The sequence below is a fragment of the Dendropsophus ebraccatus genome, chromosome 6 (genome assembly GCF_027789765.1).
Source record: "Dendropsophus ebraccatus isolate aDenEbr1 chromosome 6, aDenEbr1.pat, whole genome shotgun sequence".
In the NCBI taxonomy this organism is placed as follows: domain Eukaryota; kingdom Metazoa; phylum Chordata; class Amphibia; order Anura; family Hylidae; genus Dendropsophus; species Dendropsophus ebraccatus.
The window spans coordinates 67,329,414-67,356,560 of record NC_091459.1 but is presented as its reverse complement, the minus strand read 5'-3'; the positions used below and the strand labels follow the sequence as shown (position 1 = coordinate 67,356,560).

Here is a 27,147-nt window from a genome sequence, read left to right as displayed (position 1 = left end):
AGAATAGTGGGGGTGAAAATATTTAGGATGGGAATTTGGGGTAAAGTGACATTCTTGTAGTGCTATAATATCTGGCTTATGTTTAGCGTAGTCCCTGAAGGCTTTTTTCCTCTTCATAGGGGAATTAAAACCCCGGACATTATGAGAAATGATCCTACACATTATACCGTGCAAAACCGTGTGCTAAGAAGACCTGGTAAAACAGATGGATCTCACGAGACCCTGGTGAAGTCCAATGGAAGGAAGACACCCCACGGAGGGATAAGAGGCACTTAACAAGCACACATAATACAAGACATGGACTGCACTGAAGAACTAGAGGAAACAAAAACAAAGAAACAAAAACAAACATAAAAGTCTGTAAACTTGTGGCTGGAATGGCGGCTAGCAAAACAGTATGCCAGCCACTTCCAAGCATACCCGAAGGTACAGTAGGCAACATGAATAACTATCCGCGACCGGCCGCGATTAACCAATGCTGGCAAGAAGGGAACTAGTTACTGTAGGAAAGAGAGATTTAGTCAGTCTGGTGCCGGATCGTCCTCCACTCCTTGAAATCTATGGCGGGCAGGAATCTTGGGTGCGTTCCAGGAGCGCATCGGGCGTGGAGCCCTCTGTGGTTTAGGAGGGAGCCCTCCGTCCTCACAGGTGATATCTTCTTTCTTGAGGGCCTCACATGCTTCTAGGGTAGTGCGGACCAGGTAGGTATGTCCGTTGATAGCAAAGCCCAAAGAGAATGGAAAGCCCCATCGGTATCTTATTCCTTGCTTCACCAAGGCCATGGTGATGGGGCGGAAGGAGCGTCGACGTTCTAAGGTAGATGGAGCTAAGTCTGTGTATAAGTGCACGGAGGGGGGCATCCCCGGCAGGGGGTCCCGATTACGTGCTGCTGCCATAATTAGGTCCTGCATTTCAGGGTAATGGAGACGCAGTATAATGTCCCTCGGGGTGTCAGCATTGCGGGGCTTAGTCAGTGCTCTGTGTATTCTATCAAATCGGAGCATTTCTGCCGATGCATCAGGAAGTAGGGCCATAAAGAGGGTGGTGACTGTGGACTTCAGGTCCATATAAGATTCAGCCATACCTCTTATTCGGATGTTTGCCCTGCGAGAGCGATTCTCCAAGCCCTTAAGTTTCAGCTCCATCATATCTAAACGTTCAGCATGCTCAATAACGTCTTGGCGATCTGAGTCCAGCGTGTCCGTTATCTCATCTACTTTTTGCTCCACATCAGAGACACGTTGGCCCAGTTCATGAATTTGTGCAGTAAAATCAGAAAGGGCTTTGTGCAATTCTTGCCTGAATAGAGTCTTGATGGAGTGAAATAACGCTGGAGTGTCCTGAGGATCGGGGAGCTGAGCTGCGTCATCCTCTGAGACCTGGGAGGGAGCTAAGATGGCGCCTGTGCTTTCCTGTGAGGCCTGCATGGCGCGGAAGACGTCCGGGATAGACTGGGAAAGACGGCTGGTAAGTCGCTCTTTAGTCTTCCGAACACTTCTAGGCAGAGTCCCCTTCCGGCCGGACATAGTTTGGTGCTGATGTGCCAAAGAATGGCGCTGCTTTATGCCGGTTTCACCGCGGGTAGAGCTGAGCTCACATGAGACGCGTCCTCCTCAGTGAGCCGCGCGCATGCGCCCCCAAGTTCTCCTGCTTTAAATAGTTGGGCCACATATCTGACCCCTCTCACCTCCCAAAACCATGCAATCTCTCCTAGTAAAAATTCTTTAAACTCTCTATTTCCCCATATCGGTGTACATGCTAAACTACCCTGAATCCCACAAATTCCCTGAAATTTTCTCAATATTTTGTCATATAAGTGAACAAAAGATTGTGGCAGTGGAACATTCTCTAGTATCTGACCTGTTTCCAGCACCTCGAAAATATCCAAACTAGTACCCAACCGATAAAGCATATAACTAAAAATGGGCGTGGACCTCCACCTCGCCAGGCTCTGGGCTCCCACCAGGGGCGGATTAACTTTACCATAGGCACCGGGCTGTTCACCAAGCCTGGGCCCCCCCACCCCACTGTAACTATGAAAGCACTAGCCTGGCGTTCATAGTACAGGATAGATAATGTCATGATGTCCTGATTTGTGCAAAATTGCCATAAAAAAACAGTGATTTTTTGCAAATCATGGCGGAAGTGTAGCCAGGAGACAGTACACCATTGAAAGTATAAGTCTTTTTGGGTGGTCATGGGCCCCCCAGGAGCTCAGGGCCCCGGGCTGCCGCCCAAAACGCCCCTATTATAATCCACTACTGGCTCCCACCCCAAGAAAGTAGAGCCCAAAGTCTGGCAAAGACAGACCACCCTCCCCCTTCCTCCCCACCAAGGCCCTATATTTCATTCTCACCTTTTTCCTGCCCCACACCAACCGATTGAGCAACACCTTTATCCTCCTAAACCAGATCTCTGGAATCCATATAGGAGCCGCCTGTAAGTAAAACAAAAACTGAGGGAGTAGTACCATCTTCACCAAGGTGATTCTAGACGCCATCCCTAATGGGAGCTTGAGCCAGACCCCTATTTTCTTTTCCACCTTTTTCATCAGGGGTTTTATATTCAGATCTACATACTGGTTAATATTGCCAGATATTTTAACTCCCAAATACTCTATCACTTCAGTATTATTAACAGACAAGCGGTCTCCACTCAATTCACCCCTACCCCTTCCCAGCGATAGCTCTGAAGATTTTTCCCAGTTAATTTTAAGGCCTGAAAAGCTACCGAACTCAGCAATCAAATTAATAAGGTGTGGGATACTCTGCTGGGGGTTCTGAACAAAAATTAAAACATCATCGGCATATAACAATAATTTACTAGCGCATCCTTCAATTCCAAACCCTCGAATTCCCTCCTCCTGTCTTATCCTGTGTGCAAGGGGTTCAATATAAAAATTAAACAAAAGCGGGGATAGGGGGCACCCTTGTCTGGTACCCCTAGTTAGTGGAAAGTAATCTGTACACTCATCATTTAATATTACTTTTTCTATGGGGTTGGAATAGAGCAATCGTACCCTGATAAAATTATCTCCCAACCCGAAGTACTCCAAAGTCCTCCAAAGGTACCCCCATTCCACCCCATCGAAAGCCTTCATGGCGTTGAGCGAGAGGATGGAATGGGGGGCCTCATCTCCCACCTGAATGTTAGCAAAGACCTTATGGATGTTGTTAAAAATAGATCTCCCAGCTAGAAAGCCAGCCTGATCTGTCCCTATGAGGTCCGGGGACACCCTCATAGCCCATCCTGGTTATATATTTAAATGCTAGATCATTGCACAATACCAAATCAATCTGCGAGGCAGATTTATGATAGGAATTAAAACAAGAGTAGACAACTTTCGTATCATAGAGTCCCCTCTACACATCTCTCCATCTAGTTTCAAGAAGCAGTCTCGCAAGGGGCGTGTCCACTCCGGCAGGCCCCCAGCCCGTTCCACTTCTATCCACCTCAGGATCAACCACACAATTCATATCCCCACTAATTATAGCGGTAGATCTTCTTTACCCTTAAAGAAGTTGATCAGCTCAGCAAAAGGCTGTAATGTAAAAGGGGAAAGGACATGCCAGTATAATCTGTTTAGAATATATACTACAGTACAAAAAAAACATATCGCCCCCTCACGTCACACTTACTTTCCATAATTTAAAAGGGGATCTTTTTGTGAACGAGAACCGAAACCCCAGATAAAAAGTTGGAGTAGTGGGCATGAAATTCCGCCCCTACCCACCTTGGTTTAAGCCTATCCACTGTTTCTTCAGTACAGTGCGTTTCTACCAAGCAAACAACTGCTGGAAGGTGCCTATTAATAACATCAAATACTGCAGTCCTCTCTGTCCGTTCCCCTGTTCCCCTCACATTTCAACACATAATATTAAACATCATTTACTGAGCCAATAAGAGGGAAAAAAAAGGAAGGAAAGGAAAAAAAAAGAAAGATGCCATTCCCCGGGAACCCTCCCCCCCTTCATCCCCAACTTAGCGACCCTTACCACTAGGATGCAGGCTACCTCTTAACTTGTCATACAAACCTTACACCTTCACCCAACCCCCCCCGCAGACGGAACCCAAACAGAGCCCACAACAGTATCACCAATAGTCTACTGGAACAGTCTTCTTTTAACATCCTTAAATGACATTCTCTTGAGCTGAGTAGCCCTGGAGTAATCGGGAAAAAAAGAAATCTTAACTCCATTATACAGAATCAGTGATTTTTGTCTTGCTAATTTGTCGCCAGAGCAGATTGTTTTAATGAGCATCGTCCTTGGAAAAGACCAGGGAGGGGGAAGTTTTGCAGGGACCCGATGGACTCTCTCCAGTGCAAACATAGAGGAAAAAACATCTTGACCAAAGACCTCAAGAAGCCGTTCCTGACAAAACTTAGTAGGATTTCCTGCCTCCACTTTTTCGGGGAGCCCAAGGATCCTCACATTGGACCTCCTGGAGCGATCCTCTACATCTACCAATTTCCCCTGCGTGTGGGCCAACTGTTGACCATGCTCCTTTACAGTACATCGCAGCTCTGCGATCTCTTTTTCAAGAGAGGGAATAGTTTTTCAAATGATCCAATTTTTTCCCTGATCTTGTTTAGATCTCCTCTAATGAAGCCGATGTCCGAGGACAGGGCCCTTACAGTCAAAGTTAAATCAGATTTAGATTTGTTACATGTTTTGTTTTAATTCAAAATTGTATCCAAGGACACTGAGTTGTCTGATGCGTCCTTTCCCTCCTTTACCGCCTCCCTTGGACCTTGCGAAACAGACAGTCTAGAACCCCCATTTGCCCCCTTAGGGAGCGGGGATAGTGATGTGCGTGGTTTGTTGCCTTAAGTTATAGGGGACTTCAGATACTTGTCAATATTTGATGCTTTATCCTTAGGAGAAAGTTGAACCCCTGCCTTTTTAGCGACTTTTACTGGCATATTCCTGTTTGTTTTTAAGAGCAGCCCCCACCGATATCTCCTAGCTCACGGGTCCTTATTTAAATACAAACAGGCGTACTTATCCGGGGTCTGCAAGACATTAAATCCGGTTCAAACCGAGGTATATCTTAATGATATTCATATAGTCCATGTTAGCCTGCCCTGCCAGTGCCACTTCTCTTAGTTCCCTTATCAGACTAATATATTGTATAAAAGCTTACCCCCACAGGGCAATAGGAATCTCAACAGTATCAGCGACAACCTTCTGATAGTATTCCAGACCACCTGTTTACTCCAGTACCATCCAATGTCAGCGAGCTCTGATAGGGGAGACACAGTCACTCATAACACAGCTTCAGGGCTTATTCGCAGTACATTTATTCCTCACAGCAAGTTGTAGAAGGCAAGCTTCCCAGACAAACATATGTCCTTACCCTGAATGCAGATATCAGGATTGGAAAATAATTCAGCCGGCTCCTCAGACAGTTCGACTCCTGTGTAGGAGCACAGAAGACTTAGTTCATAGGTCTATATAGCCAGTGGGGCAAGGTTAAGTTCTCATCATGAGTCTCTAACATCCTCCTGATGCTCAATTACCCACCAAGGAGCAACGAGGGGAAGGGCCCCAGACACAGGGGACAGAGCAACAGAGCATGCGGCAGCACCTGCTACCACACCTCCACCCGCTCCCCCCCCCCCCCGTGCCCGGGCAAAGAGCCCCCCCCCGCCTTTGGCGCCGTGGCCACACTGCGTCACACAACTCTATGCCGGCATATGGTCTCTATAGTCTGTGCTTCCCCCAGCGATCCGGCCCCAGGCCTACTCCAACAGCACACATTGTAAAACGTCAGAGTCCGAGGGCCTTTTAGTACCACTCACGTGACCGCATGGTAGCGTCCACTGCTGGTGCCTGCTTCTAATAATCCCCAAGACTCCTATGATTGCCGCATATCTTTCTTTCTCCTTCACTTCATGCCGCTCGTGGAGCTCCTCCAGGTCCTATTCCTCAAAGTGCTGCGCCGCACTACTCCGTTACTCCAGTATCACTGTGCAGACACTAGCCAGGGCAGGCCACCGTGAAGTCTTCAGGTCCCGTTCCGAGAGCTCTCGGATTCCACTGGAGGGAGGGGAAGGAGGGAGGGGGAGGGAGATCGAGCCCCGCGTCTCACGTCATGACGCCACCACCACCCTCTGTGATCTTTTCAAGTAACTTATTAGGCTTCCTAATTTGATCACCTCTACAATTATCAGTACCCTACACTCAAAGCATTTAGACCTGTACATACAGTACAGAGATCACCCACCCTTACTTGTGTGGTATCCCACCACAAGTGTATCGTGTTTCACACCTGTAGCAAAAATCCTTTTACTCAAGGCTGAGTGGTGATGGAGGTAGTTTGTAAATTTCACCACTAAATGTCAGTGTTTTCCATTTGAGCTCTTTTCTATTGCACAGCTGAAGTACGCAAAGGGTTACTGCTCCAATTGTCCAATGGAGATACTCTTCTTTTCCAGCCTATCCTTTCTCTTCTTTCCTTTACACACTTTCTTCTCCACCACTCACAGGGTCTTTAACACATCCCTGTAGGAAGAAGTCACTTGGTGTGAGAAAGTGTAGTGTCAGTCTTACTCAGATTCTGGTGGAAGGAGCACACACAGAGTAGACGTCCCTGCTGTAGCCAAGCCAGGGCCTAGCTTTGCCAGGACCCCTGTCCGGGACAGTCCAAGTGTGTTAGTGAGTTAGTCAGTCAGAGACACACATGTATGAAGCATCCAGAGACACTCAGTTTCCTTAGTCTATCTACCAGAACTACTATGCAGTGCTAGATAATACGAAAGGAGGACAAGTCGAGGATCATCTCAGCCCACGCTGAGAACCACTCTACAAATTGAAGGGCAGTATCCTGAAAACACAGAGGAACTAGCCTGGATAGGACAAAGCTACCAGAGGGTCTACATATCCTATCTCGCAGAGCAGGTGACACCGGGGAACCTTGAAAACTTAGCTTCACCCAGGTCACCACGGCTGCGGCTTGTATCACCCTAGTAGGATGAGAACCTCAACACTGTAGGGCAGAAGGTTGTCAGACATCAGTTTAAACACAGTTACAAGTTAACTTCTCACTCTCAAGTATTTCTCTGAAGTTCCAGCAGAGCACAATACAACTTTGGGTTGGGATTCCCTTGACAAACTCCTCTCCTCTATGCTGCTCTACTCTACTCTAAACTCTCAACTATACAAGCACAGCTACAACTACCTCTCTCTTTCAAGTATCTCCACAGCACAGATCCAGTTGAGCCTCAAGTCTGTATCAGGATTATCTACCTACTGTCAAGTTTTTTATATTGTTCAGAGACTGTACAGTAAAGCTGTTCTTTTTATTCAGTGGGACTCAATCATCTCTTCCTCTGCACCAGCACCTATACACACTTACTACACATCTTGGGTAATTTTTCTGTGGGTGGCGGTACTGTTAGTCAAGGTGTGTTGATTGCCACTTAGGACTACTGTGACAAGAGGCTAAAGGACCCATCACAATCCGGCAGGTCACCAACCATTTCAGGGGAGTACAGCCAGCCACAACACTAAAGCAGGTACCAACATCCCACTATGTAGGTAACCATAAAGGTGATGTTACTTTGGATAAAAACATTGTAATCCTTAAAATGGCTTTTCTTTTGACTTGAAACCCCATTTGTATTGAAAGTTTAAATATTTCATGTGAAACCAAATAAAGCATGAGTGTGCACTCCAAACTCAGCTAAGAGAGGAAGTTACACCGTCTTTTTGCCTGGTGTCATGTCGTCGTCGCTAGCGCTCAGCTTACTTAATTTGGACAGGGATAGTCACTTGGGGAACAAGGTGGATAAAAAGAAGATCCATACTTAACAGTTGGTGGCCTGCACAGGGACAGTACTCGAAAGGACACTGAACTCTGGGGACCGTCTGCCTGCTATCTACCGGACGAAACAGGACCGTCTGACATAGGAGACTGATCACCTCCACTGAAACACTACTGATTCTTTAAATCTTTGACTTATCTGTGTGCCAGACAGTTCTGATTGAGGCTGTGGGGTGGATGTGTCGACCTCTGGAGGTCACTGAACGGCCAGTAGGTGTCTCTGCTGTACTGTCCCAAGAACCTTTAGTATATATGTATATAGCTGTATCCAACTGACTATCTCCTGCACTGCTGGCAGTTTTCTACCTCTAGAGCGGGAGTGCTTTTCTTTTTGTTTTTGCGTGTATTTTACGCGTTGTCATAGTTACTATGTTCGGTGCCATTTTATGTAAATAGCACTGTGGGGAGTTCGCTGGTCGAAAAACCACAGGTATACTACGCCTCCTGGGTGAGAACGCTAGAGTATCTACGGTCACATCACGAGGAAAAGACTGACACAGGGACAACCGGGCTTCCGGTGGTGAGGCGCAGAACTAGGGTTTTTTATCAGTCGCTCAGCTTCTGGGGGAGGTTACTGTATTACAAACTCTGAAGGGACGATTGTGACTGGATTGTACACATTGATAATAAAGTTGTGTATACGCTGGTATACACCTCAGGAGACAACCAGAGAGTAGCTCTAGTTGAGTCACGTAGGAGAGGACTGACATCTGGAACAGCGGAGCGTCCTGGTTTGAGGGATACAGTGTAGGGAAACCAGTCACATTCAGTCCCAGAGGAGAAGCAGAAACCTGTAGTGTTATGTAAAGCCTACGGTCCTTGTTTAAGCCAAAAGTTTGCCTGAAAGGGCACGAAAGCCCAGTCAAGCTGGTACCCCGGAGAGAAGGGAAAAAAATATGTTGCGAGTTAGAAGGGACTGTGAAAGTAACATGTCTCCACGCAACTAACTTCTCACTGTGTCCTCTTATTCTTGAGCTCAGTTTTTTACTAGTTTTTTTCCCCTCTTGAACCTTATTTAGTCCTTAAAGGTTTCAATCATGTCCCCCCTTTCCCTTCTTTCCTCCAGACTATACAGATTCAAATCCTTAAGTCTTTCCTGATATGTTTTATGCCTCACACCCTCCACCATTTTTGTAGCCCGTCTTTGGACCCGTTCTATTTTATCAATGTCCTTTTTTAGATGAGGTCTCCAGAACTGGACTGGACTGGAGATACTGTATTCCAGATGTTGCCTCACCAGAGATCTACAGAGATAAACAGCGGGATCACATTCTCCTTCTTCCTACTGGTTATACCTCTAGCTATACACCCCAGCATATGATTTGCTTTCCCCACCACCTGGTTGCACTGTTGACTCATTTTCCAACACAGTACTGCCGATGTGATACTCGGATAGAGGATTCCTCCTACCCAAGTGCACTATTTTACATTTGGAAACGTTGAGCTTCAATTTCCACTGATTGGACCACTTATCTAGCAAAGCTAAATCATTTTCCATATTACTGACACCTCCAGGAATATCAACCCTATTGCACACTTTTGTGTCGTCAGCAAACAGACAAACATTATCTACCAAACCTTCTCCTATGTCACTTACAAACATGTTAAAAAGAAAAGGACCCAGAACAGACCCTTGTGGCACACCACTTGTAACCAGTCTCTGCTCGGAATATACACCATTAACAACAACCCTCTGATATCTATCCTTCATCCAACCACAAATCCACTGAACTATCTAGGGATTAAGTCCAATTTTCTCCAACTTCTCTATCAGCTCTTTATGGGGAACTGTATCAAAAGCTTTGCTGAAGTCCAGCAATATCAACAGCACCACCTTCATCCAGCACTTTTGTGGCATAATCAAAGGAATCAATGAGATTTGTCTGACATGATCGGCCTCAGTAAAGCCATGCTTGTTTGGATCCATCAAATTGTTGATTCTTAGGTGATCCATTATCTTCTTTTTTAGAAGAGTTTCCATCATTTTCACTACTACAGATGTTAAGCTCACTGGCCTGTAGTTACTGGGCACATCTCTACTCCCCTTCTTGTGGATTGGTATAACATTGGCCGTTCTCCAATCATCGGGGACATCTCCTGTTAGCAGGGATTGGTTATACAGATCTGTCAGGGGGCAGCAATCACAGATCCGAATTCTTTAAGAACCCTGGGATGGACGCCATCTGGACCCATCGCCTTATTTAGCTTTAAACGGGCAAGTTCCTCTGCAACTTCAGCCACTGAAAATACTGGAGCTGAACCCATATAGATGGAGGCAATGCTGTGTCCAACCATCCTGTGATTGTGAAGGCCTCCTTCTGAAAACACTGAGCAGAAGTAACTATTCAAATAGTCAGCGACCGCCTGAGGGACCTTAAAGGCAGCGGCCCCGAGGTAAACTGGGGAAAGATGGACCCAGCCCGGAGTGCAGAGTCAGGAAATTCCTTAGGCAAAAGATTCGGGGCAGTGACCCTCCTTTTCAGGGAACTGTCCCCAAATCTTAACCGTTAGACGACCCAGGGCGTATAGTTACGCCATGGAAGTCTGTCCCCAGACGACCTAGGGCGTAACTATATGTCCTGGGTGTTTCTCCGGCTATGAAGCGCGCTCCGGAGTGGAGCGCGCTTAACAGCAGGTGGGGGCTGGCTGCAATCAGCAGCCGGGACCTCACCGGTAATGACACGCTGCTAAGATCACGCTGCCGCGTGTCATTAACTCCTTAAACACCGCGATCGCGGTGCGACCACGGCGTTTAAGTGTAAGTGACAGGGGGAGTCCCCTGTCACTTACCGATCGGGAGCCCCGCAGTCTGACTGCGGGGGTCCCGATCGTTAAAACGGACCGCCGGAGGTCTCTTAGCTGCCTCCGTGCGGTCCGATCGGCGATCTGCTGCACTATGCCTGCACAGGCAGGCTCAATGAGCAGAGCGCCGATAACACTGATCAATGCTATGCCTATAGCATAGCAATGATCAGTGTAAAAATCAAAGTAGTGAATGTAAAAGTCCCCCAAAGGGACTTAAAATGTGTAAAAAAAAAAAAGTTAAAAACACTAGCACACTACCCCAAAACCCCTCCCCCAATAAAAGTCTAAATCACCCCCATTTCCCATTATATATATAAAACATATAAAAATAAATAAACAAATAAACATATAATATACCGTAGCGTGTGTAATTGTCCAATATATTAAAATATAACAAGCGTCATTGCGAACGGTAAACTGAGTAGACGAAAAGAGGGAAAAAAGTGCGCGGATTACCCATTTAATGTTACATTATATATAAGAAAAAATTAATAAAAAGTGATCAAAAGATCAGAGATCATGGCGAAAAAAATGACACCACATACAGCCCCGTAGGTGAAAAAATAAAACTGTTATAAGCGTCACAATAGGACTATTTTATTTATAATTAATTGCCAAAAAAAGGATTTCATTTAAAAAAAAATATATAACATTAGAGAATCTGTGTAAACCTGCATATGGTTGTGTTCGGACTGACCTATAGAATAATAGTATCATGTCACTTTTACCATATAGTGCATTACGTAGACACAGGAACACCCCAAACGTTACCATATTGCATTCTTTTTTACGATTTCACCTATTTATATCTTCATAAATAATATATTTGGAATTCCATCATACATGTTATGGTAAAATGAAAGACGCCATTACACAGTACAACTATTCCTGTAAAAAACAAGCACTTACATGGCTTGTAGATAGAAAACTGAAAGTGCTGGAGCTCTTAGAAGGGGAGGAGGGAAAATGAAAACACTAAGATCAAAATTTGCACGGTCCACTGGGTCATTTTGGGCCTGGTCCTCAAAGGGTTAATGCCTAGCGTCGCCACTGCTTTACACAAAGCGATTATCGGTCAAATTTTCGTGATAACAATCATATTTGAGGGATAATCGGCTCGTGGAAACACTGCGTACGATCAAGCGACAAGTGATAAATCGTTCATTGTGATCTTTCAACATGTTCTAAAATTGTCATTGATTATTCACTGAAAATTAGCAGATCGCTATGTGTGAGATGGGCCTAAGCGATCTTAAAATGATCGCAATAACAATTTTTTAAAACAATTTATTGTTTCGTCTAAACGATAACCGTTATAAACAAACACATCATTACTTTGAAATCTTTAAACGTTCGATTGTACAAATTATTGCTCTGTGTAAAAGGACCATAAGAATGACAGGAAAAAAATTAAGAGGGTGAAATACTTCATTTCTTTCAATGCATAACTGAGGTAGCAGAGTTAAGATGTTAAGATGATGGAGCAGAGTTGAGGTAAAAAGGTAATGACATAGCAGAATTGAGGTAGTAAGGTAGTGACGTAGCAGAGCTGAGGCAGCAAGGACGCAGCAGAATTGTAGTGGTAGTGATGTAGCAGAGTTGAGGCGGTAGTGACATAGCAGAGTGGCAGAGGTAGTGACGTAGCAGAGTTGAGGCGGTAGTGACGTAGCGGAGTTGAGGCGGCAGTAACGTAGCAGAGTTGAGGCGGTAGTGATGTAGCAGAGTTGAGGCGGTAGTGACATAGCAGAGTTGAGGTAGTAAGGTAGTGACATAGCAGAGTTGAGGTAGTAAGGTAGTGACATACCAGAATTGAGGTAGTAAGGTGGTGACGTAGCAGAGCTGAGGCAGAAGTGACATAGCAAAGTTGAGGAGGTAGTGACGTAGCAGAGTTCCAGAGGTAGTGATGTAGAAGAGTTGAGGTGGCAGTGACGTAGCAGAGTTGAGGCGGCAGTGACATAGCAGAGTTGAGGCGGTAGTGATGAAGCAGAGTTGCAGAGGTAGTGACGTAGCACAGTTGAGGCTCTAGTGATGTAGCAGAGTTGAGGCAGTAGTGATGTAGCAGAGTTTCAGAGGTAGTGAAGTAGCAGAGTTGCAGAGGTGGTGACGTAGCAGAGTTGCAGAGGAAGTGACGTAGCAGAGTTGAGGCGGTAGTGACGTAGCAGAGTTGCAGAGGTAGTGACATAGCAGAGTTGACGTGGTAGTGACCTAGCAGAGTTGAGGTGGTAGTGATGTAGCAGAGTTGCAAAGGTAGTGAAGTAGCAGAGTTGACTCGATAGTGACTTATCAGAGTTGCAGAGGTAGTGATGTAGTACAGCTGAGGCGGTAGTGACCTAGCAGAGTTGAGGTGGTAGTGACGTAGCAGAGCGGAGGCAGCAGGGACACCAGTTGTAGGTCACTCAGCTTTCCTAGCATGTTGTATAGTAGTCAGTTTAATGGAGGTCACTGAGCTTTCCCAGCATCTTGAATAGTAGTCAGTATAATGGAGGTCACCCAGCTTTCCCAGCATCTTGTATTGTCGTCAGTATAATGGAGGTCACCAAGCTTTCCCAGCATCTTGTATAATTGAGGTCACCCAGCATTTCCAGCATCTTGTATAATGGAGGTCACCCAGCTTTCCCAGAATCTTGTATAGAAGTCAGTATATTGGTGGTCACCCAGCTTTCCTAGCATCTTGTATTGTAGTCAGTACAAGGAGGTCACCCAGCTTTCCCAGCATCTTGTATAGTAGTCAGTATATTGGGATTGCTCAGCTTTCCCAGAATCCTGTATAGTAGGTAGTATAATGGAGGTCACCCAGCTTTCACAGCCTCTTGTATTGTAGTCAGTATAATGGAGGTCACCCAGCTTTCCCAGCATCTTGTATAATTAAGGTCACCCAGCTTTTCCAGCATCTTGTATAATGTAGGTCACCCAGCTTTCCCAAAATCTTGTATAGAAGTAAGTATAATGGTGGTCACCCAGCTTTCCTAGCATCATGTATAGTAGTCAGTATAATGGAGGACACCCAGCTTTCCCCAGCATCTTGTATAGAAGTAAGTACTGTATAATGGAGGTAACCCAGCTTTCCTAGCATCTTGTATAGTAGTCAGTATAATGGCGGTCACCCTGCTTTCCCAGCATCTTGTATAGTAATCAGTATAATGGAGGTCACCCAGATTTCCTAGCATCTTGTATAGTATTATAATGGAAGTCACCCAGCTTTCCTACCATCTTGTATAGTAGTAAGTATAATGGTGGTTACCCAGCTTTCCCAGTATCTTGTATAGTAGTCAGTATAATGGAGGTCACTCAGCTTTCCAGAATCTTGTATTGTAGTCAGTACAAGGAGGTCACCCAGCTTTCCCAGCATCTTATATAGTAGTCAGTATATTGGGATCACTCAGCTTTCCCAGCATCATGTAAATATCTGTATGACTATAACAAACGGTATATATATCTGTATGATAATAGTGCACTGTATTTTTGAATGTATTTTTCCCCAAAACTGACAGAAATAAACTTTTACCCACTCAGGATGGATGTAACTAAGCAAATCCTATGTATGATTGATTGATGCGTATAACAGATGTAGAGACTTTTTTTAATTCTATTATTCAGCAATAAAAACTGACAAAAATGGACTTTTGGGCACTGAGTGTGAATTAGCAAATAATGGAGGTCAACCAGTTTTACCAAACCTAAGTATTGCTGTCTATGGAGAGGAAAATGCTATCTAACTAAGTAAAAGCTTTTCCCTAAGTCCCTGAGCTTGCTAAACACAGTGCAGTCTGTACAGCACAGTGAGTGAGCTGAAAATGGCGTCCAGAACACATCACAGTGATATATATATATATATATATATATATATATATATGAGATGGTCTTGTGATTCTAGCAGCCAATGAGACCTCTACACCTCAGCAATGACGTTTCTGACACTTCTTTGTGTTCTGCACCGATTGGCTAGCAGAAAGGCACTCAGACGCTAACTCGAATTCAGACACTAACTCAAACACTGACTCGTTTTCTTCAAATGTTGCTCTGATTTGTTATGATGCTGTATTACAGAGGTATTCTCCCATAAAAAGACTACTTCTAGAGACGCATATCTACATAATATGTTTCTGTATGTAAGGCAGGACATGCAGTGCTAACAGCTCTGTAGTACCAAATCCTACATACAGGCTGAGCCCACAGCTCTTCTGTGCATTACAAATAAAACTATAATTACAATAACATTTATGGTCTTGACCGGATTGAGAAATACACAGGTTTATTCGGTCTGGATCTTTGTAAGATAGATTGAGTGTAACAATTGCTGTTATTTATTTCATAAATGTTTATCATTGCTCTTTTTAATAAATGTCTGGCATTGAATTCAACTTATTGCCCTACATTAAAAGATATGCTTTTTAATCACATCTGCTACCTCTACTAGTGGTGTACCAGGACATGTACTCAGTGTGGAATGTTCACATGGGAATTCAATATTGTCAGGCGGTCCATGCTTCTCGTGTTTTCCATGCTTTCCATGCTTTCCATGCTTTCCAGGGTGATCTGGAGGAGGTAGGCGGAAAATGGTGGGAACTGGCACTTTGCTTTCATCACCAGTAAGATCAACAAACTGAACTGACCCTTTTGATTTTCTCTCAAAGGGTTTGTGGGATTTGTGATCAGAATGTTCTTCCGATGAACTTCCATCATTAGGTGAACTATGATTATGATGATGATGATGGTCATGATGATGATGCTCACTATCATTTTGGTTACCACCGTGGTGGTGATGGCGATGATGGTGAGGAGGATGAGGATGATGGTGATCATGATGGCAACGATGATGTTTATGACCCCTGCGGTGTGGAAAACGTCCATGCCTGTGATGCTCACGATTGCCAGGTGCATCTACACCTTGTCCTGCCTCTCCAGTACCTTCCTGTTTCCTCTCTCCTGCCCCTGGGGCATCAGAGTTTCCTTCATTTTTTTCGCCATCTGGTCTATGATCACAATGTCCATGTCTTCGACCATGATCATCATTATCGTCCTGAAAAGGTGAAACAGATCCATGCATTTGGTTAAAAATAGAGCACTCAGAATCAGCATTAATTTAACCTAGTGCCTCTTTCCTCATAGAAATTAGTCATTATAAATAAAATGCTATGCAAATTGCTAAAATACTTTATTCCTTACAGTTCATTATAATCTGGTGCACAGTTCATTAACACCTTCCTGACCCCACAAATTTTGATTTTTGGCTGGCATTTCTTCCTCCTCACCTTCTGAGACCCACTGACAAAGCTGTAAGAGGGCTTATTATTTGGAAGACAAATGGTACTTTTTACAGACACTTTTTATTGTCACAATGCACAGTGGAAAAGATGTACTCAACCTGTCAAAAATATAGACAGTGTAAACTTAAACCAGCCATTCTGAAGATGTTCCACATTTATTATGTGGCTTATCCTGTATGATAAATTTGGTGCATCTGTACACTGTGGGGGAGATTTATCAAAGGGTTTAAAATACAGACTGATGTAAACTGCCCACAGCATCCAATCACAGCTCCGCTTTCAGCTTTTAGCGGTGATTGGTTCCTGTGGGCAATTTACACCAGTGTATAGGAGATAAATCTGTGTCTTTAACTTTATACTATATACTGGTTGATTTACTTCATGCCAATGTTTTGCACAAAAATGTTGGCATCATCTTGCCATGCTACAGCAGTTCAATGAATTCTGCTTGCTATGTTGTGCACTGCAAATGTCAATATTAGCAATATACTTGCTCCAAAATGTCGCAGATGTTTAGAAATCACAATTTTGTAGAACAATGGTGGATCAAATGTAGGCGCCGAAACCCTTTTTGAAAGCCAGGTTCAGATCTCCCAGAGCCTGACAGCGTCTTCTTCTGAATTGGGAGGTCTGAACCTGGCTTTCAAAAAGGATTTTGGGGCTTATGTGTGATCCACCATTGTTCTACAAAATTGTGATTTCTGCACCGGGAACCGGAAAGGACCCTCTGGAGGTGGACGGCAGCAGACCCTGATTTAATACATTGTGCGCACATTAGAGTCACATTTGAGCATGTACGACCACAACAGGTGAGCGTGCATTTGTGATTGCAAAGATACGAATGCTCTGTCATATTGATCTGCACATGCAGCGCCATTTGTTCTGTTTTTTCTTTCTTTGCGCAGTTGTTTAGAAAACTTCTAAGTTAAACATTTGCCTTTTTAGATGGCCGACGTATGGCAAATTACATCTGTATTTTGCATCACATGCTTGTGTTTTGGTGCCAAAATGATCATTAATTGCAGCCATCCTTATCAATTGATAGCCAGTAAAATTTTCTAAAATGACGGCCGCCCAGAAAGATGGGAGTCATTTTCCTGTTGTGGAAACATAGCCTTAGGTTATGTTCTCACATTGTCTTTTTGCATGGCCGTCATTTAATGGCAGACGCCAACCATAAGTTGCTAATGATAGCAGGAAATAATGAGCATAAACACTATTTTACCATTTTTTAAAGTGAAGTTAAAATATGGCCATAAATAATGATCCTGTTTATTTTTTATACCCATTATTATCAAAAACAAACATTTTTTTTTACTTTGAAAAATGGTGTGTGAACATAGCCTTAGTCTATATTCTCAAAATATTCTCAATATTCATAGCATGAAAATAATCCTGATAATTATTTGAGTCCGTCAATATGAACAGATGGCCGCCTTTTCTTGCTATAATCCTGTAGTGGGAACACAGCGTAAGGCTAGGGTTCACACTATATAAAAATGACAGCCATCTTTCGTAACAACGGCCGTCATTGGGCAAATAACGTTATTCTATTTAAATAACGAACATTGTTTGCACAACGATGGCCATTGTAATGAAAGACGGCTGTCATTTTTACACATAATGAACCTAGCCTAAATGTGCAACCGACTTAAAGCCTGTATGCAGCTTACCCTTGGGGGAAAGATTTCACAGGACACTGTAAACTCTTCTTTGTTGTCAGGTGGTGTGTGATAAGAACTGCCTATACAGAAACCAATCTCCTGTGGAAAAGAACATTTTGTTTATATTTGCTGATAATTATCAATAAAACAAAGCACACAGCACAAATATCTTGTAATGTCACAGTTCTGATAAATATAAGGAAAGATAGATTTTTTAAAATTTATTACAACAGAAATTTTAGTTTTCTCACAATAAAAACACTAAGATTTATTTTCACAGAAAAACTGTGGCTGAAAAAACGGTGTGCAAACAGGGGGAATTTATTAAGGCTGGTATATCCATGCACCAGTCTAATATTCATTTACCAGTGTAAAGTAAAATTCCTCCCCTCTAAGGGTCCATTTACACAGAAAGATTATCTGACAGATAATCTGCCAAAGATTTGAAGCCAAAGCCAGGAATGGATTTGAAAAGAGGAGAAATCTCAGGCTTTCCTATATGACCTGATCTCTGTTTTATAGTCTGTTTCTGGCTTTGGCTTCAAATCTTTGGCAGATAATCCGTCAAATAATCTTTCTGTGTAAATGGACCCTTATGCATCTTAATAATGCTGCGTTTACACGGAACAATTATTGTGCGAATTTGCATGATAATGATCGAATTCGAACTATAATCTACGTGTAAACGCAGCGAACGATCGAACGACGAGTGAGAAATCGTTCATTTTGATCTTTGAAAATGTTCTTAAATCGCCGTTTGCAAAAAATTCGCAGATCGTTCCGTGTAAACAGTAATTCACCGATTTACCTATGTGCGAGATAGGCTTAAGCAATCACAAAACGATCGCAAAACGAATTTTCCGTACAATATATCGTTCCATCTAAACGCTGATTGTTATAAAAAATAATTGTTACTTCGAAATTGTTAAACGCCAAATTATCGTTCCGTGTAAACGCAGCATAAATCAGGTGCATCTGAGTTTGATTCTAGGGCTAGGAGCAGACAAGCTAGACAAGCAGGAAAGCGGTCAAACAGTCAGTGGAGGATGAGTGCACCTGTATGCTTTCTGTGCATTTTATTTTTTTTATGGGATTGCTGGTATTCCCCATTAAACACTAGCTAAGGTTTCACCAAAGGTATTTTCTGTCCACCGTATTTTGTAATATTACATTTTAAAAAATGTTAAATGTTTTATTAAGATTTTAAAAACATGGGGAGATGCAACTCACCGCTTCATGGTCTTTGAGGAACTTGCAGTCAGGAAGATTTACATTAGTTTGTGTTTTCAGACACTCAGTTTCCTTTATGATGAAGTAGAAGAAGTAAGATTGTCCAAACACATACTGTAAATAAGTATAAAAGACAAATAATTATATAACAAGTTTGTATATTACTCTTTATTGTGTGTTATAATTGTGTGTATTCTACATTGAACATAGAATATAAGATAGGCTCATTGCTATTTTATTTCATATGCTGTCTATATGTCTGGCAAGCCCATTGACTTTAGTGGACCAAGATAAACTACTAGTCACTGGTTTTGATCAATGTCCTGAATGTTTACATTTTCTGTGTGGTATTTAATAGTGTTGTCTGAATCCCACACAAAAAGTATGCGTTCAAGAAATGGACCAAATGTATTTACTAGTAGACTATGTTTTTTTTTTTTTTTACAAATGTCGCATTTATCTTATACATTTTTTTGCAATATGTTTTTGTCAATTTTTGTTTTGAAATTTATGTAAACATTATTAAAAATGCACAAATAGACACAGCTACATGTCAACACACTGTAAAGTTTGCAGATGACCCCTCTTGGTATTATCGGGTTTCATCTGTTCTATCTTACCTGTGTTCTCACTCTTTCAATTTCATCCACTTTGAAATAATGTGTATGGTTGCTGTCTTTATTATGCAGTTGGACTAGGACATCAGCCTTTGCTTTAATTTTTGGGGTGATATCTTTGACCAGTAGAGGGCAGTCTGGACACCTCTGAATAATTTGTCTACCAGGAACTAATAACAAAAGAGTAATTGAATGATTTAGAGCCATTGACAATAAAACCTACCATCCCCTTTTAATCATGCAAGCTATTCTTACCTGTACTAAGGGTACAGTTGTAATTTATGAGTTTCTGAATTCCTAATGACTTGTCTATGAAAATGATAGCTTTACAGTGACCAAACACCTGGGGTATAAAAGCTTGGAGTTAATATATAGAATTTTTGTTTGTCTGCAGTTTAGAAAATTAGTTTGCATTATCAATAAAAATAAGGTGTATGTTGTGTATATTACTACACATATTTGATACAGTGACCACTAATTCCCAGAATAGATTCATGTATAAATGTATGCTAGGTGGAGATAATATCCAATTTAATAACTATTACAGCTACGGTTATCAGGTCATGTGTACTATAAAATAAGAGCAATTTTGAAATAAGACCTATCTCTGAACCCTAAGAAGTCTTGTCACATAATAAGTAATGTCCTGATAATTTGTGAGAAGTTAGTTTAGATGATCATTTACTCACATTATATTATTTCCAAAGTTGGGATAAGCAAAAACTATGTTGCTATTAAAGCACAGGAGTCCCGACTTACATAATGGGAATAGTGTCACTGTCCTTATAACTTTCACAACATAAACCAACAGTAGATATGAAATAAAGGAAGTTTGGAATTTACATTTATTATTATTTTTTTAGTTATTATTGAAAACATGTCACTTCCTGTGTTTAGACTAAACACAAATCTTGTGTTTTCCATGTTATCTGTGCACGTTGAGCCGTGACACTCTGTACAGGTCATGTGTTTAGACACTTTTTCATCCAGCACAAGACTAGATAGCTGCCTTCAGGAGACAGGACCTGGATTTCCGGTGAGTATAAATTTGTTTAATAACATGATAACTTAAAAAAAAATAAATAATAAATGTAAATTACAAACTCGCTTTATTTCACATCTACTGTTGAATTAGACATTGAAAGTTATAAGGACAGTGACTCTTTAAAAAGAAACAAAAAACCCCTGTATCTTTTACCAACAGAGCTGCAGTGTTGTCCTTGTGCACACGATGCTGCAGCCCATCACTAGCAACACCAGTCTCCTGCAGAAATCGCTCAGAAGATGCAGCCTAAGGGTATGTTCACACATAGTATTTCTCCATAGTCTTTCTTCAACCAAAACCAGGAGTGGATTTAACATTGTGCAAATCTTTCCATTATAATTTTGCCGTCTGTTCCACTCCTGATTTTGGTTGCAAAAAGACTGACCAAAAGATTGACAGAAATACTATGTGTGAGCATAGTCTAGGACATACCCTTTAAGTCATCTACTGGTGCAGAGCTAGCGGGACCACTGAGCTGCGCAAGTTAAATACTCCCGGACCTCCTCAACTTCTGTACTTTTCTCGGCACTGGCAAGGTCACTCTAATGACTGGCAGACTCTGAAGGGTAGCAAAGGCTCTTCTATAATACTGCTTCCACAGTCTTCTCTCACTCCTCTTCCTGACTGACGCTCTGTAAGAAGCCTCCTACTCCCTCATTTCTCAATGTAGCACTCAGCTCTATCACTTTGATGTTCCAGCTGCCATTACTAAGCAAAGGACTGCCACTAAGACTGCCTCAGTGTCTCCAGGACAGACAGTCTGACACAAGCAAAACCCATGGCAAGCAACAGTATATGAATAGTTATGAATGAAATATGAATAAAACCCATGGCAAGCAACAGTATATGAATAGTTTACACAACTTGCCTATCAGCAATTATAAAAGACTCCAAATGGTGTCCTAAAATATTACATAAGAATTACATAATACAGTTGAAAAAGACACACGTCCATCAAGTTACCCATATTGTAGTATTGACTGCTATACAGTATGCTACTTATGTAACACATTACTATTATTTACATGGCACACCAGCTGTAAGATCTGTTCTAGTTGTTTCTCTCCTAGTATTGTATGCTGATTAAATAGGCTTTTATGTCATTAACTCATCTATAATGTGACATTGGTTTCGGTGGTATTAACATTAACACTTACAGTTTCATGAAATGGAATATCATGTTGACACTCTTTCCATGATTTCCCACTTAAGACGGAGCAATCTGTTTCAAGCACATCAAGATCCAAGTAGTAGATCATACCTCCAGGATGTTTCCCTGACTGAAATTAGAAAACAGTATTGTCACTGCTGCCCTGACAAGGTCTTCTTATAATTACTCCAGGAACCTTTACAGCTGCCATGGCACACATTTCTTCAGTGTTTTTAATGTTTTTTTTTTTATTGAAGTATTTTTCAAGTCACCAAACGCAACAAACAAAAACACATTGGGACAGATTTACTATTGAATTCACCTGAATTCTGGTGCAATTCAAGCCAAAAAAACTGTCTAACATGACATTTTATAATGCGTTTCAATCATTTGTAGGACACATTTGTGGATGTGGCCAAAATGCGCCAATGGTTTTAGGCAAAGTTTATTTACTCAGCACAAATTCGGCTCCATAGAAGGGCTTGAAAAAGAAAACAGTAGAGTGGGTCTGAAACGTTGCTTGAGCATAAATGTTAGGGCCCTATTACACAGAGTGATAATCTGCCAAATTAGGGAGATTCAGCAGATCATCGCTCCGTGTAATAAACAATCAGCCGATAACAATGATCCTCACCTGATCGTGTCTTTAGGTCCTGACCTAAAATCATTGGCTGCCGACCGCCCATCGCTATGTGTAAAAGGGATGGGTGGCCAACAGCTGATGACTGTAAAGAAGATAATAACGTTCATACATTACCTCTCTACGTTTCCCGGTGTTCTCTTCGCTTCTCCATCCATGCTGAACGGACAAGCCGCTGAGCTAATCATGGGCTGGGGCAGAACCGCTGCGGCCAGTGATTGGCTGAGCGGTCTGTCACTTCAAAGACCATGGTAGAAGCATCAGTGGCTGCTGCAGGGAGTGTGGAGAAGAGAAGAGAACACCAGGGAGTGTGGCAAGGTAATGTATGAGCTTTTATTTTACATTTTAAAAGCAAGGGCTGTACGGACATCGCTAATGATCCCCATACAGCCCTTGCTGCACAATAATTGAGCCGTGTAATAGTCTCAGTAAACAAGCACCGATTTAGCAGATCTGCGCTGGTTTACTATAGTGATTTCTGCAAGTTTCTTTCAAAATAGACAGATAGTTAATAAATATATCGTATTGCATTTGTCATTATCTATTAAAAGTGCCAACATTTCATGGCTTTGCATAGATAATACAGGGGTGTAACAAGGGGGTGGGGCGGGGGTGCAGCTGAGGCTGGGGGGGCTGGCAGAGAAAGCAAGATGGCAGTGGATGAGGCAGCCTGAAAGCAGTCCTTCCCTCTGTGTTGGGAGGCAGAGGTGGATGTTTAGTTGATAAAAAGAGGTATGTTTCATACTGTACTGTCTACTGGCTGCTATTTAGCTCTGATTTGCGCAAAATCGCAGCGTTTTTTACCGCGATTATGCTTAAATCAGGGCTATGATGGCTATGACCTATGATGTCACTGTGGGTCCTGCACACTCCTATGCACTATGGAGAAGCAATAAACAAGATACAGGTGTGTGGACAATCAGTGGTGCCCAGTCTGGGGAGGAGGGGTGCCCAGTCTGGGGGGGGGGGGGGGTGAAGGGTAACCAGCAGGGGGGGGGGGGAGAGTGAAGGGTGGCCAGCCTGAGGAGGATGGTGAAGAGTGCCCAGTCTGTGGAGGAGGGTGAAGGGTGCACAGTCTGGAGTGGGGAGGGGGGCAGGGGGTACAGGGTAACACCAGTCTGGGATGGGGGAGACACACAAGAGAGTGTCCAGTGTCTATTTAGGGGTCTGGTCTGGTTGTACATTATTCTATACTTAACCCCTTAATAACTGCCCTCTCTAAATATATATCATATTTATATAAACCTTACCTACTAGCTGCAGAGGTAAGGAACCATAGCTCTCCAGTTGTTGCAGAACTCCCATCATGCCTGGACAGCCAAAGCTTTAGCTATAATGGGATAATGGGAGTTGTAGTTTTGCAACAGCTGGAAAACCAAGGTTCCCTAAGCAGATCTATAATGCACCTCTTTCTGTATATACAGTGACCATTAGGCAACACTGGATACAAGAGTAATTTTTCCAAATTATTTCTATTTTGAATTTGGTGACGGAATACCTTACTGGAGGTATTGCTGCTGTTGTCTCCGCTGCTGAGAGTACCTGTCCATTAGGAGATGGCACCATAGAATTAGGGCCCTATTGCATCGGACGATTATCGTTTGCATAATCGTTAACGATTAACGATCTCAAACGACCGCTATTGCGAAAGACCTGAAAACGTTCACTCATTTCCATGGAACGATAATCGTTACTCATGATTGTAATTGCAATCGTTTTTTCTTCGCTATTTATTCACTATTGTGTTCGTATCTATTGCGAACGACCGAACAATGTCTTATTCAATGCGAACGGTTTGTGAACGTTTTGCAAACGAGCAACGATAAAAATAGGTCCAGGTCTTATAAAGCGATCAACGATTTCTCGTTCGGTCGTTAATCGTTAACTGCTATTCAACCGAACAATTATCATTTAGATTTGAACGATTTAACGATAATCTGAACGATAATCGTCCGGTGGAATAGGGCCCTTACATTACACTGGGTGTCACACTAGAGATAGATCAGGAAGCTTTGCCTCCTAATTCACAGGTACAGACAGCAGAGAGCAGAGACGACAGCGCCTCCGTTATGGCACCAAATTTGACATGGAAAAATGGAAATACTTTAGTAAATGTTGATTGAGCTCAGTGCTGCATAAACCCTACTTGGCATGTAAGCTATCCCTATCCTCATAACATAATGTCAGAAACCGAAACAATTAACACATACTGTATGCATGGGTGTAACAATAGCTGTATCACCCACAGCTGCTGCTTTGGGGACTATAGGTTAAAGTGTTATTTCAGAGAAGGCTGTAGTTTTTTTGTGAATACTTTGCATTAATTAAATTATACTACTTTATAATATATCTTTATAAAATAAATATATACACAGTTAAACGTATGTACCCAGCGCCACTACTCTCACTTTGGTATCCAAATGACAAATAAGAGCAATGCGGTAAATGAAACTTACTCAGTCTCGATGTAGAAGCTAGTACGGTATCCTCTGTGTGATTATCCTCAGTTGGCTTGTTTTAGTAGCAGATGCATGTAGCGATTCAGTCTATGGATTCTATGCCGGGAGCGCGCTCCGGCCGGTAGCACGATCTCAACCGGCTTCAGCGTTCCGTGTGCGTAGAGTGTGGCGTCACAATAACTCACTACGGAGTCTCAAAGGGACCATCCAACGTTTCAGCGTGACATACGCCTTCATCAGGAATGACGGCCCCCTTTAGTTCGTCATCCGTCATCCCTGATGAAGGCGTAAGTCACGCTGAAACGTTGGATGGTCCCTTTGAGACTCCGTAGTGAGTTATTGTGACGTCACACTCTACGCACACGGAACGCTGAAGCCGGTTGAGATCGCGCTACCGGCCGGAGCGCGCTCCCGGCATAGAATCCATAGACTGAATCGCTACATGCATCTGCTACAACTGCTACTAAAACAAGCCAACTGAGGATAATCACACAGAGGAAACCGTACTAGCTTCTACATCGAGACTGAGTAAGTTTCATTTACCGCATTGTTCTTATTTGTCATTTGGATACCAGAGTGAGAGTAGTGGCGCTGGGTACATACGTTTAACTATTTACAAACTCTACTACCTGGAGGGAAGGGGTCCTTCTCCAGACCGTATCCACTAGCTGCGAGCTACATTTAGCCATAGAACTAAGCGCCGTATCAATTATACTATCTGTTAGTATAGAAACTTTACTAAATATATACACACCCATATACATATATATATATTTACATATATCACATGAAATACAGTACAATTATGTCATGACTGTAAGATGGTTACTTACTTCCTGCATAAAAACAGCTTCAATTCGGAGCGGTCTGAACAGAAAACCCTCATCTCGTTCTTCATTAATGAGGTCTATTCCCACTTCTGTTTCTGTCAGTGATTCATTGCAGTGTAGAGGGGTTACAGGGAAATATGGAGGGCTTGTAGCAGAACACAGGGCCACCAATAAGCCTACTATAAAAATATGCTCCATATTGATCAGGCACTTCAAATTGAATGCTTTGCCTGATCAACCATTTCACTCCAAAAGCCTTGTATTATATAGCCCTTAATTATGGACCCTTGCTTTTTCTCCTTGACCTTATTGTTAGAGAACTACAAATAATGGGTGAATGATTAGGAGGCTGGTTGATTTGCCAAATATTGAAACTATGCAGGTTAGGTCATTGTCCTGAATGTCCACTTTATTATCTATGGTAAACTGAATTACTCAACTAGATTACTATTATCTTTATGCAACTGGTCAACAAGACATAATACTGAATGCTGAACAAAGGCAAAAAGAATATCAGGCAAAACATCTACTATGAGCTGTGATCAAGTCATTTAAATATACAGTAGTTCTTTCTTTTTCTTTAATAGTAGATTTTTATTGAGTTTCTGATCTTTAATCTAAACAAAACAGTTTTATAACATTTTGGCCTGTATTTTGTATCTGTCTTAGAGACTTTTTTGTGGTCCATACTGCAAAATAAATGTTAATCTATGGGGATATTTACATGACTTTATTATACACACACCTTGCATGGTACTTTGCAGGTATAATATGTTCATTGATGTTTGTGAGGAGAGAATATTTTCGTCAGTATTTTCATGTATTTCATCATCCATTTTTCAAGGTGTCATTAGATTTCTTGCCAAGATGAGAGACCATCAGTATTTACTGTACAAAATAGCAATGCAACACTGATCACATGCTGATGCTATTTCATCTGTAATATGTCTTTAGTTCAGATTACAAAAGTACCCATATGTTTGTGTAGTGTCAGACTGTGATACCTAGGGACCACCAGTGCAACTGATACTAGGGACCTACTAATGAAGAACCAGTAAGAAACCTTTCTGGATTCATCTGTATCTGTGTCTGCAACTCCCTTGTAAATAACAAGCTTTTAATCGAGCTATAAATCTCAGCACCGCAAAATCCAATAACTCAGAGAGTCCAGCAATACTTTTTTGGGACACAGCAACAAATAACACCAATGCATTTCAGCGACAGTCTGGCCTTAGTCGTGGCTCAAGACCAGACTGTGGCGGAAACACATTGATGATATTTGTAGGTTTTAGTTGCCACATCCAACAACAGATCAGCCGTCGGACAAGCAGACAGTTGGGATCATCTAAACCACAGAAAAATGCAACAGCTCACCGCAATGGCAAGATACAGACCCACTACAGACATGAAAATAGTTAAAAGCAGCCCCCCCCCCCCAACTGCCAGAAAAAACTTCCATAAAAATAATGAGGCTCTTGGTTACCAATTGAAAATGGTATAAACTGCCCCACCACGTTACGGTGGCCTCATGCTCGGGACAGTCCTACACTGTACTATGGCCTCTCCATGGCATGAAATACGCCTATGCTCTGGGCATGCAAGATCTGTCTAAT

General features: G+C 42.5%; 1 protein-coding gene across 1 annotated transcript; it reads right to left on the bottom strand.

Moving 5' to 3' along the window:
- Positions 1-14,867: 14,867 nt before the first annotated feature.
- Positions 14,868-25,783, bottom strand: LOC138795688 (fetuin-B-like). Its single transcript, XM_069975101.1, has 7 exons — positions 25,538-25,783; positions 21,613-21,735; positions 19,666-19,753; positions 19,414-19,580; positions 18,794-18,907; positions 17,573-17,662; positions 14,868-15,652 (listed from the first exon to the last, which is right to left on the bottom strand). The coding sequence occupies exons 1-7, from the start codon at positions 25,730-25,732 to the stop codon at positions 15,008-15,010; spliced, it is 1,422 nt and encodes a 473-aa protein (XP_069831202.1). The 5' UTR covers positions 25,733-25,783; the 3' UTR covers positions 14,868-15,007.
- Positions 25,784-27,147: the final 1,364 nt, after the last annotated feature.

Bases quoted from the DNA above. Each gene is read 5' to 3' on its own strand.
- LOC138795688 (XM_069975101.1), bottom strand. From the start codon at position 25,732: ATGGAGCATATTTTTATAGTAGGCTTATTGGTGGCCCTGTGTTCTGCT. The intron at 19,754-21,612 runs GTAAGTGTTAAT...TTTATACCCCAG, and splicing joins ATATTCCATTTCATGAAACT to GTGTTTGGTCACTGTAAAGC. The intron at 15,653-17,572 runs GTAAGCTGCATA...TCACCTTTTCAG, and splicing joins GTGAAATCTTTCCCCCAAGG to GACGATAATGATGATCATGG.